This window comes from Cygnus atratus, chromosome 12, assembly GCF_013377495.2.
Source record: "Cygnus atratus isolate AKBS03 ecotype Queensland, Australia chromosome 12, CAtr_DNAZoo_HiC_assembly, whole genome shotgun sequence".
Classification (NCBI taxonomy): domain Eukaryota; kingdom Metazoa; phylum Chordata; class Aves; order Anseriformes; family Anatidae; genus Cygnus; species Cygnus atratus.
The window spans coordinates 1718662-1730929 of NC_066373.1; the positions used below are offsets into that span (position 1 = coordinate 1718662).

Sequence of the window (12268 nt, forward strand, 5' to 3'; positions counted from 1 at the left end):
CCCCGCCTGTCCGCCGGGGCCGGGCGGCGGCGGCGGCGGCTGCGCAGTGCTTGGGGCGCCATGAACGGGGAGAGGCTGAGCGCCGTGCGCGCCCGGGTCCGCTGCTTCCCCGACTTCCCGGTGCCCGGCGTGCTGTTCCGGTGCGCGGCGGGGCTGGGGTGGAGGATAAGGGGCTGGGGATGGAGGAAGGGGGCTGGGGATGGAGGAAGGGGGCTGGGGATGGAGGTAAGGGGGCTGGGGATGGAGGAGGGGGGCTGGGGATGGAGGTAAGGGGGCTGGGGATGGAGCAAGGGGGCTGGGGATGGAGGAGGGGGGCTGGGGATGGAGGTAAGGGGGCTGGGGATGGAGCAAAGGGGCTGGGGATGGAGGTAAGGGGGCTGGGGATGGAGCAAAGGGGCTGGGGATGGAGGAAGGGGGCTGGGGATGGAGGAAGGGGGCTGGGGATGGAGCAAAGGGGCTGGGGATGGAGGAGGGGGGCTGGGGATGGAGGAAGGGGGCTGGGGATGGAGCAAAGGGGCTGGGGATGGAGGAAGGGGGCTGGGGATGGAGGTAAGGGGGCTGGGGATGGAGCAAAGGGGCTGGGGATGGAGGAAGGGGGCTGGGGATGGAGGAAGGGGGCTGGGGATGGAGCAAAGGGGCTGGGGATGGAGGAAGGGGGCTGGGGATGGAGGAAGGGGGCTGGGGATGGAGGAAGGGGGCTGGGGATGGAGGAAGGGGGCTGGGGATGGAGGAGGGGGGCTGGGGATGGAGGTAAGGGGGCTGGGGATGGAGGAAGGGGGCTGGGGATGGAGCAAAGGGGCTGGGGATGGAGGAAGGGGGCTGGGGATGGAGGTAAGGGGGCTGGGGATGGAGGTAAGGGGGCTGGGGATGGAGCAAAGGGGCTGGGGATGGAGGAAGGGGGCTGGGGATGGAGGAAGGGGGCTGGGGATGGAGCAAAGGGGCTGGGGATGGAGGAAGGGGGCTGGGGATGGAGGAAGGGGGCTGGGGATGGAGGAAGGGGGCTGGGGATGGAGGAAGGGGGCTGGGGATGGAGGAGGGGGGCTGGGGATGGAGGTAAGGGGGCTGGGGATGGAGGAAGGGGGCTGGGGATGGAGCAAAGGGGCTGGGGATGGAGGAAGGGGGCTGGGGATGGAGGTAAGGGGGCTGGGGATGGAGGTAAGGGGGCTGGGGATGGAGCAAAGGGGCTGGGGATGGAGGAAGGGGGCTGGGGATGGAGGAAGGGGGCTGGGGATGGAGGTAAGGGGGCTGGGGATGGAGGTAAGGGGGCTGGGGATGGAGGTAAGGGGGCTGGGGATGGAGGTAAGGGGGCTGGGGATGGAGGTAAGGGGGCTGGGGATGGAGGTAAGGGGGCTGGGGATGGAGGTAAGGGGGCTGGGGATGGAGGTAAGGGGGCTGGGGATGGAGGTAAGGGGGCTGGGGATGGAGGTAAGGGGGCTGGGGATGGAGGTAAGGGGGCTGGGGATGGAGGTAAGGGGGCTGGGGATGGAGGTAAGGGGGCTGGGGATGGAGCAAGGAGCTGATTAAGGGGTGATTCAATACATTGCAGGTCTGGGCTTGCTTCGTGGCTGGGGGTTTGGTCCCTCCCCAGGAAGCTGCAAGTGCCGCTCCAGCAGCCCCACTGCCCGTCCTCCCCCGTGGCGGCGTGTCTGCACGCCTGCCCTGCTGGGCACGCTTCCCCTGGGTGCAGCAGCTCCACCACATGCACCGCTGGGAGCTCGCTAACCGCTCTTCCTCTCTTCACAGCGACATCAGCCCCTTGCTGAAGGATCCTGTGGCCTTCAGGGCTCTGATTGATCTGCTGGAAGATCACCTGAGGGCGTCTTTCCCCCACATCGACTTCATTGCAGGTGGGTGGTCGCTGAGACAGAGCACCGTGTGCTCGGACTGCCCAGGTGGTCAGTGTGGGGAGACGCCTTGCTAATGGGGCAGGAGATATTGTAGCCCTTGGACATCATCCGAATGTCGGCCTGTGTCATACATAACACCAGCAGGAGTTATACCCTTAACCCAGTACTGTAGTTTCCTGAAATACTGGTTTGGGATGTGGCAGATGTCATCTGATGATACTTCAGTGCCAGTTTCATAATTTGTTCCTTCCCTCAATAAGAAAAGAGGCATTCATTGAGCACTAAAGCCCGGTGTGCCATGCCTGTAAGGTCTCATCCAGCCCCCAGGGCACAGAGCCCCTGTTTCCAGCATGTTTTCCTTCCCGGAGGGTTTTATCAAGCCAACTGAAACAGCCTTTGTGGTGATAACGTGCTGCAGCACACATTTTAAAGAGACTGAGAATGAAAGCGCTCAGGAAGGTGCTGCTTGGGCTGGGCGATAGCCCAGGGCTTGGGGAGTCTAGACCAAACCTAGCCCAAGTGCCTCCTGATAACCAAGTTCTGACCCTGGCGGTGCAAAGTCCCTGGCTGCGTGGCCGGACTGATACCGGGGCTGAGCTGAGCTTGCTGCTGTAAAGAAGAGTTGGAAGGGAGGCAGAAAGGGCTGCTGAGCTGCTGGGGTGTCACTGCGGTGCCCCACAGCTCCCCAGCAGCACGTCTGGGTGAGCACGGTGCCGTGGTGCATGTCTTAAACCCCTGGAAATGACCGTAAGGGCAAAGTGCTCCTGGAGTAAGAGTAGATGGCTTGCTTGCAACACGGGAGGATGAACCTGGGATGTCACACAGTGACCCTCAGGCGTCGGCTCTGCTGAGTTCTTCCTGCTCTGCCCCCCAGGTCTGGACTCCCGCGGCTTCCTCATAGGCCCCCCTCTGGCTCAGAGACTGGGGGTCGGCTTCGTGCCGATACGCAAAAAGGGGAAGCTTCCCGGTCCGACCGAGTCCGCCTCGTACACCCTGGAGTATGGCGAGGTAACGCCCGGGGGGGGGAAAAGGGTTTCCAGGCTGTGGTTGGGGGTGTGAGTGGAGGGGGCGATGAGGCCGGCAGAGGATGCCCCGGCCAGCCCCGATGGGTGCTGAGCCCACGGGCACAGCACGAGGTTTAGGAGCTCCCCGGGGCTTTGCCGTGCTCCGGCACGGCGCGGCTTCATCGCCGAGCCACGCACACGGGGTTCGTGTCGGCGAGCCGTGCTGTGATTTTTTTGGGGGGCAGGCTGGAGGATAAGAGTTGGTGCTAAATTGCTTTCTTTGGCTTGAATTCAAGGGCATGAACATCGAGCTCCCCCCCCCCTCTTCCAGTAAGTGCTCCAAGTAAATGCCTTTACTGCATGGCTTCGAAACGGGGCGCTCACCTCGTAACACCGCACCCCTTTCGGATCACAGAGCTGTAGGCCCAATAACCCGCTACCGCTGGTAACTAACAGCAGCAGGACCACCACGCTCCAGCATTACTTACGAGGTCTGTTTGGGCCAAGCCCCGTATGGGACGAGTTCATCTGACAAAGGACGTGCCTGTAACTGCCTCGGCGGCGCTGCCAGGGCAGAGCGCTCCAGCCCAGCACGTTACGGGAGCTTTTCCCCCAGCTGCTCTGGGATACGGTTTCACAAGGAGACCGTAACTCCCTCGATGAACACTGAGGACCCTGACGTGCTGGAGGGTTGGCCCAGCAATCACCTAGCCCGCTCGTTATTCCTGTGGCACTCTCCCGTAGCTGGAGTGTGCGTTTCGGGGTTTTAGGTGCTGAGTGCTAAGGCTGATCTCGCTGCTTGAGACGGTGTCTGCGTTCCACCGCGCGGTAGCGGTTTGAGAAGCATTTCTCTGGGAGGCGAGGCTAAAATGAAGCTACTCTTTCCACCCTGCAGGCTGAACTTGAAATCCAGAGCGACGCCGTGGAACCGGGACAAAAAGTAGTAATTGTAGATGACTTGCTTGCAACTGGAGGTGAGAGAAGCGCTGGTAGAGGGCACGGGTAACGCGTGTGAGAGCTGCACGTGCGGGTCTGCCTGCGATCGCCCTGATTTCCTCCGGGGAGTGACTTTAGCCGAGACATTGTGCATGGAAACTGCCACCCCTGTAACACTTTGCAACAAGGGAGGGGGGCGGTAGCAATGTCTGTGGTGTTTAAGTTGCTGTGGCAGCCAAAACTTGCGCTGTGCGAGGTGCAGGAGTGCACGGTGGGGCTGCCTGCAGTCCTGCCATGCACTGCTGCCTGCGGTTATCCCTGGGGGCTGCAGTTTGCCTGGGTGCTGCTCCTCAAGTGATGATCTTTCTGCTGAACCTCCGTGTCCTGCAGGTACGATGCATGCGGCCTGCGAGCTGGTGAAGAGGCTGAAGGCTGAAGTCCTGGAGTGCCTGGTGATCATAGAGCTAAAACTCCTGAAAGGGGTGGAAAAGCTCGAGTCCATCCCCTTCTACTCCCTGCTCCAGTACGACTGAGGCTCAGGCTGCGGACGGAGGCTGCAGGTCGCTCGCTGCCAGCCCCGGCCCTCTCCTGCATTGGAGATGTCACTGGCTTGATGTCACGAGGGGGTGGGCAGGGGAGAACCTACAGTTTCAGTCAGAATGCTGGCCAGACGCTCTACAAGAGTAAGTCCAAGTCATTTTTCCAAGCCGCAGATCAAAGCATATTCAGCACATGGATCCTTTTTTGAGTTCGTCCTGGTGGGAATAGGGAACAGACTGATTGCTTGGGGGAGGGAGACCACAAAACTTTGCTGGTGGATTTTTTTTATTTTTATTTTTTAAGATACCAACGTGAAAATGTTGCTGCTGAGGCAGGGCAGGGCTGAGAACTTTGTGGGGTCCAGCACGCGCTTTTGTTTGAGCCGTACCTGGCCAGCCTCCTTTTAATGGGTTCCTAAGAAACTCAGAAGATGGGCACAAGGTGATGATTTGTCTAAGGGGTGAACTGAGGTACCTGCCACCAGAGGAAAAAGAGTTGTGCTCACAGCCAAGCTGCCAAAGCACCAGCTGAGGCAGTGTGATGGACGGAGCGGGGTTTAGCAGAGCTCCCCTTTGCATGGTTCAGGTCAGCCACAAGGGCAGGCAGGACTCCGCATGCCAAAACTTCCGCCACTGAGCACAGTACAGACTGCATCCCTGCCTTAGCAGGGGCTGAACTCACTGATAAAATAAATGTCGACCTATTCTTATTTTTTCTAAACTGTCTCAGAGCTCTTCTTGCAGTAGCTGAAGCTGTTACGTACCCTCGTGGGCATCTTCCTCCAGTCCCGAGCCATCACTGGAGGCTGTGGTGTGAGCTGCCCGTTGCCACCCCAAACGCTTGGAAGGAAGCGCTAACCAGGGAGGCAGGACTGGCCCTTCCAGGTATCTTTTCTCCCCACCTGGCACTGATCTCTGGCTGGAGGGGGGCACCCAGGCTGTTCCTGTTGGGCTCTTGTGGCAATAATTACCCTGTGCTGGGGGGGAGCACAGACTAAGCCCCTGCACCTTCCTGCTCCAGTGTTACGGGCGCATGGGGATGGAGCACACCCTGCCCTGTGCTTACAGCTGTAAGGACCATTGGGGCTATTTTTATCACCGTTTCCTGAAAAGCCACTTCAGCGCTGCTCAGTTAGCGCTGAGAAACATCGTTCCCCCGGGAGAAACCTACCCCAGGGGATTGGGATTCGCAGCCAGCCCCTGCGTGGAGCCAAGCGAGGCAGAGCCTCACACACATTCTTGGCGCAAGGACGAGGGTCCCTGCTGTGAGGTAGAGAGGGGAAAAAATTGGTTCCACCCCGAGGAGCTGTGGAAAGCAGCTGCTCACCGAGGAGGCGAGCGTAAGTAAGCCCTGCCGGTGCCAGAGCTGGCAGCGTGCGAGGCCAAGGGCTGACATCAGGGAACGTGGGGACGGTGCCTTCGCCTTGGCGGGCAGCGAGAGCTCCTCGATGGGATTGCTCGCTTTGAAGCAGTGCCTTGCAGGCAGGAGGAAGCTTTTCTGCCCGAGCAGCAAACGAGAGCTCGCTGCGAGCTCCCCTGGGGCAAGCGCACGCCTGCTGCAACCAGCTCTGCTCACCCACCCTTTGGGAGCTCCCAAAGGGGGGCTGTGCTGAGCCCAGCCCCGTGCCCTCACCCCACAGCCTCTGTGCAGGGTTTAAACCCTCCTGTGTGCCCCCCCGGGGCTGCTCCTGCTGGGAGCGGGGCTGGCTGCAGCCAGACTGCAAGCGGGGTGCTGGAGGGGGTGTGCTGTGGGGTCACCGACGGTACCAGCCTGGAACAGCAGCACTCCACCTGGGGAGGCTTCCTTGGGACATCACAGCCAGCAGGATGAAGGACGAGCACCTCTGTGCTGCTGCTTCCACTTTTTAACCAGAATCTGCGATTCTGAGCAGCCAAGGTGAGCGCGCCCAGCACCAGGCAGCCCCCATCCTGTGCAGCGCCTGTCCCACAGCAGCGACCCAAGCTGGGTGCAGGGCCAGGCAGGCACCTCTGCCGCAGCTGGCACCCTCCTCATAGTTCTCATCCCTCTTCCCCAGCCCCTTCAGCAGGTCCCAGCGAGAGCAGCTCGGGCTTCCCCTGCCTAAAGTCACCCCCCGCTGCCTCCAGCCCTCTCTCCCAGCTCCTGTCCCCAGCGGGAGCTGGGCTGCAGTCCCCTCAGCCGCCCGGGCCCTATTTACAAGAGCTGCATTCAGCTCTCCGCGAGCCCACGCTCACTTTTTCCAGTAAGCCTTTCTGCAGGAGTTGGCCGAGGACCCAGCCCTTCCCTGCGTGAGCGGCCGGGGCCCGGTGCCACGGAGGACCGCGGGGCGAAGCAGCGCAGGCAGGCAGCGCGCAGAGGAAGAGCGCTGGGTTGACAGGAGTCAGCTCTATTTAAAACATTTAATACAAATATGTTTTGACAAGTCCTGTCGTTGTTTCCAGCCAGAGCTGGAGATGCGTGTTTCCCTCCCTTAAAAACAGAACAAGGCCCGGAGAGCCAAAACATCAATTTGTGACTTCTTCTCTCACTCCTTCCCTCCTTGTCACCCTCTCCCCCTGCCTCCACCCCACCAGTCCCTGGGTGGAAGGAAGCTCCTGCCTCGAGCCTTCAGGAGAACACCAGAACAGGTCAGAAACTCCTCTTCACCGCCTGGAGCCACCCCAGGACTGCCTGCCTTCACCTTGGGGGTTAACTACAGCCCTCGGGGACCCTGGCAAAGGAACTAGTTACATTAATGCCCACTCTCCTCTTCCTCAACCACCCCCGGAGCACGGCCGGGGCTCGCTACGCCTACAGAGATGATTGCAACAGGGGAAGCCCGGACCTTTGTCGGGCTCAGAGCGCTTCCGCCTCCTTGGCCGCCTTGGCGAGCCTCTCCACGATGAGCCCGAGGTCCTTGTTCTTGTCCAGCTTGATGTAGGTGTCCGTCCTGATGGCGTGGATCCCCACCCAGTCGGGCAGCAGCTCCGCGAAGAGGCGCAGGTGTTTCTCCATCTCTCCTACGGGGCGGGGGGGTGGGAAGCAGCCGGGTGAGAGCTCAGCACCCCAGCCCACCCAAACCCCACCCCCCCCCCCCCCGCCGCAACCACCCGGGAGCCCCGCGCGCTCCTTCCTACCCGCGGTCATCTGCGTGGGGAAGCTCTCGGCCATGCGGGCGCACGCCACCTCCAGGGGCAGCGCCTGCTTCTTCTCGGCCACGAAGACGTTGCGCAGGACGCGGGCCATGGCCGGCAGCCGCCCCAGCATGGCCAGCCGCTCCTCCTGCCGCGGGTCCCGGGTCATCAGCGCCTGCAGCTTCCGCGCCTCCTTCGCGCGGATCTGGGGGAGAGGAGGGGGGAGAGGGGTCAGGTGCAGGCAGGTCCCCCCCCCACCCCGGCCCCGTTAACGGCCAGGACCGAATTACTCACCCGCTCGAGCAGCGCCTGGGACACCCCCTTCAGAGCGCTGGAGGTGCTGGCAGGGGACGGTGCTTTGGAAAGCACCGGTTCCCCCGCACCGGCTTCAGCGGTTCTCAGGGCCAGGTTGGCAAGAGCTTTTTCCATCTGCTCATGTGGAAGGGGGAGGAGGAGTTGGGTTACAGCTGGGAGGAAGGAGAAGTTTCCCCTCCGCCGCCCCCACCTCCAGGGGCCACCCTGCAGCGGCCCAGCACTCCCACACCCCTCTGACCCGTCCTGCCTGCGGGGGGGGGCGGCTTGGTGTCCTCCGTCTCCTCTCCCAGCCCGAATCAGCTCCTCTAGCCCCAAACCAGCCCCGTGCACAGCCCCATGCACGGCCAGGCTTGGCTTCCCACCTGCCCCCATCTTACAGTGCTCCAAGGCAACCCTTCCCCACCTATGTCCACTGACATCTTCCCAGAGGGACCAGTTTGGGGTCTGGGACACCCCAGGGCAGCAGTTGGAGCCTTACCCCGGTCCCTGCTCACCTTGGGGATCATCATGCCCCGAGCCGTGCTCAGCAGCTCCTGGGCCGTGGTGATCCTGTCCTCCTGCGGCGGCCGCGGCAGCTCTGCCGGGCTGATGTCCGGCACCTCGTCCACGTTGAAGCGGGGATGCCAGCGGGTCAGCTTGTCCTCGGGTACCACCATGGGGGGCGTGAGGGTGGCCAGGAACGCCTAGGGGGGGGGGCGAGAACAGCGTCACTGCACCCATGGGCCTGTGGCCCCACCGTGCTCCCAGCAAGGCTTGGAGGAAGCCAGAACCAGGAGAAAACCCAGCCTTGGCCTCTCTCAAGCCATGTGTTTCCCAGTTTTCATCCCACACCGCTGTCTGCCCGCCACGAGCATCCACGGAGCCCACGGCCCCGTGACATCCTTCGGCCTGGGTGCCACCCGCTCCTTCGGATAGCGCCCGGAGCACCCCGAGCCCGAAGCAGAGGGAGCTGGGGCTCACCGCGTGGTGCTGCTTGACGATGTTCACCAGGCTGCGGTTGAACTCCTTCCTGCGCTCCAGCAAGCGCGATGCCGACAGGTGCGGGCGGCCGCACACCTTCTCGTCTGCGAGGAGAGAGGAAAGCATCACCTGCGTCGGCCGGCAAAGCGGAGCGAGCCTCATAAACGGCAGGACCAGAGCCCTGCCGCGGGGCTGACCCGCTGGCCCGACTTCCCACTCGCCCCAGAAGCGTTTTCCAGCTCCGGCACGCTCAGACTCCTTGCTGGAGGGAGCAGAGAGCACTCCTGGGACCCGCTGCTCCCCGCCGTACGCACCTTCCCCCAGCACGGGCTCCAGCGTGAGCTGGTAGTCGGACTTCTTAACGCCGCTGCCGAAGGTGGGGATGTTCTTCTCCTGGCGCAGCCGGTACGAGGTGGGGTACACCGCCTTGATCTGGCCCACGTGCCGCTCCTCAAACTGCCTGCAACAGCAGCAGGGAGCTCAGAAACCCCAAGGGCTGACGCCAGGGAACCGGCCCCAGCAGCTGAAGCTGGGAGCCCCGAAAGACTCGGCAAGACGCTCTCCAGCGTCGCTGCGGACTCACTTGCGCATCATGTCCTGCACCCCCTGCTTGACCTTGGCGAAGGTGATGGTCTCGGCGCGGTTGAAGAGCATCCCGGCGATGGTGTCCACGCTGCGGAACATCTCAGCCAGCACCTTGTACTTGTAGGGCAGCGTGAGCCCCGGCGGCTGGTCCTGCGCAAGGGCGTGGAACCGCTGGTACGCGGGGAGCTTCTGGCCGCTGGGGAAGGAGGAGAGGTGTCAGGGTGCCCTGCTCAGAGCGGCCACAGGGAATGGGGCACGGGGACAGCCCCGAGCACGCACGGGGGGACCGAGACCACCTGGGCTGGGGCAGGGGTCTCGGAGAGCACCCTGCTGCCAGCAGGGCTGAGCTGGGAGCCGTGTGCCCACCCCGGTTGGGGCAGGTCCCCTCTGCTCCCCTTGTCCCAGCACCCTTCTCTGAGCACCCCACACGGGTCCCTGGGTCACGGCCCGTCCTGTGCGCCCTGGGGACAGGGTTTGGTGGTGGGGAAGCACTCTTGTGTGCAGCCGCTCGGGCAGCGGGGCTGGGTCCAGGGGAGCCCCCATGCCCTTCTCACCCCAAATGCAAAACTGCACGGGTCTGCTGCGGGGCAGAGCAGCACCATCGTGCCTCTCCTCGTGCTGCAGCACCCCCGGGACACCCCGATGTCCCCTCAAAGCTGCTCCTCACCCAGTCGCCTCCGCTGCCGGAGCTGTTGTCTCCTGTGTCTGTGCTCCGCTCGCCGCCGCCTTGTCACGGAGCCGCAGCTCCAGGCCCCGCAGGGTCTCCAGGCGGCTCCGCAGCTCAGCACCGGCCCCGGCGGGGATGGGCAGCAGCTGGGACGGGGTCTTCATCTTCATCCTCTGCAGGCGGTTCCGCAGCGCGGCCAGGTCCTCCTGGGGGTGCGGGAACAGGGTCAGGAAAGGGCTGGGAGGGGGGCAGCGGACAGCCAGAGACCCCGAGCTCACCCACCCCATAACCGTACCCGTTCCCGTACCCATCCCCACCCTGTCCCCGTCCCAGTACCAGCTCCAGGTGCAGGGCTTTCCGCGGCACGGTCCCGCCATCCTGCTCCCGGCCAGGAGATCGGGTCCTGCCCGCCGGGGGGGGCTTTGCCGGTGGGGGGCTGGCGGCCTGCGGGACACCGGGGCTGCGTTAGGCGGCGTGCGGGGAACCCCCCCCCCGGGACCCCCTGCCTCGCACGGGGAAGCAACCCGGCCCGGGGTGGGGGGTGCACGGGGGATGCTGCCACCCCCCTCCCGTGTCCCCCCCCCCACACGTTTCCAGGTCTCCCCGTACCGCAGCCGGCGGCCCCTCGTCCGTGGGCAGCTCCAGCCTCTTCCGCGCCGATTTCCCTCCGCGCTCCCCGGTACCGGCCCCGGTGAGCGGCTCCGCTTCCATCTCGCGGCGGCTCCGCTTCCTGCCCGCCAGCCCCGGCACGGCCGGGACAGCGCCGCGGGACGGGGTGCGGGGCGAGGCGGGCAGCGGCGGTGGCGGGGCTCCATCCTCGGCCTCCCGGTGCACCGGGGCTCCCCCTGGGGCTGCCTTCAGCCGGGGGCCGCCGCCGCGCTTGGTGGGGACGGCGGCGGCCGCCTTGGCACGGCCGAAGAAGTCGGTGAGGCGGAGCTGAGCCATGGCGCCGGCGCCCGTCCCGGTGCCGCTCCCGGTGTCCCGGTCCCGCTCCCGGTGCCGGTGGCGCGCGCGCGCCAAAGCCGCCGCTCTTGGCGGGAACCCGCGCGGCCGCGGTGCCGCCCCCCGGCGGGTCACGTGGGGCGGAATTGGCGCCACGGGGCTCTTAAAGGAGCCGCGTTCCGCACCCGCTGGGGCTCCACGTGGGGGGCGCAATTTGGGGGGGGCGGCGCAGCTCCGGGCTGGGGGTCGTGGCGCTGCGCAGCGTGTGCGGGGCCGAGGGGCTGCCCGCTGCCAGCCCACGTGGGGTGAAGGTGCCCAGATCGCAGCTGGGGTGGCCTTGGGGACCCCCCTGGGGTGTTGCTGCAGCTGCAGGGGTCGCAGGGGTCGGTGCTCGGCTGGGCGCAGCAGGGGTGCGTGCCAGGGGAGCGCAGCGCATGGCGAGGGTCCTGCCCAAGCTGGGGCAGGGGGGGGGTCTCAGCCCTCTTCCTTCTGCAAAACGCAGGGGGAACCAGCCTGCAAAAGCTGCTGCTGCTTCGTGGCTGCACCCCAAAAGCAGCCCCTGGTGCAGAGGCTGGCTGCGGGGTCCCCATCTGCACGGCCAGGAGCTAATGGCACTGCCCGGACGTGGGAGCAGCGTGCCCGCCCGGAAAGCGCCTTGCCGGGCACTCAGGCCGTGCCCGCAGCGCATTACGGGGCTGCGCTGCTCTCAGCACGGCTCTTAGCGCCTGAGCGAGGCCGGCAAAGTGGAGCGGGGCCGGATTCGGCTGCGCGAGGCAGGGCTCAGGGGTGCCGTTCCCTGCGCCCATTTACTCCCGCAGCCTCCGCTCCCGGCCCGGCTGTGGCTCAGGGGGTGCTCGGGGCTGGGAGCAGGGTGCTGGTGTGGGTGCCACGCGCCGCCCCTTCCAGGATCTGCTGGGGCTGGGGGGGACGCAGCCTGGGGCTTGTGCAACAATGGTCTCTAGTGCCATGGCCGTGAGACCCCAGCACAATTTACAGCCTCGTGGTTTGGTGCTCACAAGGGTTTTATTTGTATGAGTGAATCTCTCCGGGGGCCGGCCCTGAGGGTTGGCAAAGGGGCTGAGTCCCTGCTCCGAGGGTGCTCGGAGGTGGCTCAGGTGCCTGCAGCCCATCCCAGCTCCCAGGCGGGGCTGTGCCAGGTGTCGGGGTGTGCCCACACCGAACCCATTTAGGGGGGTCCTCGGGTCTGTCCTCCCCACGGTTTGGGGGCTGCGGCATGGGCAGTGACGTCTGGATGGACGGGGCTCCTGTAGCAGTGGAAAGAGCCCCGAGGGAGCCCAGGAGCCCACCGAGGCGGGGAGCAGGTCGGCGGGGAGCCAGCTGGATGCCCGGCCATTGAGTGCGCTCGGAAAACAGACGCGG

General features: G+C 64.7%; 2 protein-coding genes across 2 annotated transcripts; one reads left to right on the plus strand and one right to left on the minus strand.

Annotated features, from left to right (window-relative positions):
- The first annotated feature begins 21 nt into the window (after positions 1–21).
- On the plus strand, positions 22–5047 carry APRT (adenine phosphoribosyltransferase). The gene is made up of 5 exons (XM_035566211.1): positions 22–140; positions 1744–1847; positions 2722–2855; positions 3747–3825; positions 4178–5047. The coding sequence occupies exons 1-5, from the start codon at positions 61–63 to the stop codon at positions 4318–4320; spliced, it is 540 nt and encodes a 179-aa protein (XP_035422104.1). The 5' UTR covers positions 22–60; the 3' UTR covers positions 4321–5047.
- A 1633-nt stretch (positions 5048–6680) lies between these two features.
- Positions 6681–10954, minus strand: CDT1 (chromatin licensing and DNA replication factor 1). The gene is made up of 10 exons (XM_035566210.2): positions 10556–10954; positions 10283–10390; positions 9947–10152; positions 9278–9475; positions 9009–9154; positions 8695–8798; positions 8229–8417; positions 7714–7848; positions 7423–7624; positions 6681–7305 (listed from the first exon to the last, which is right to left on the minus strand). The coding sequence occupies exons 1-10, from the start codon at positions 10889–10891 to the stop codon at positions 7142–7144; spliced, it is 1788 nt and encodes a 595-aa protein (XP_035422103.1). The 5' UTR covers positions 10892–10954; the 3' UTR covers positions 6681–7141.
- Positions 10955–12268: the final 1314 nt, after the last annotated feature.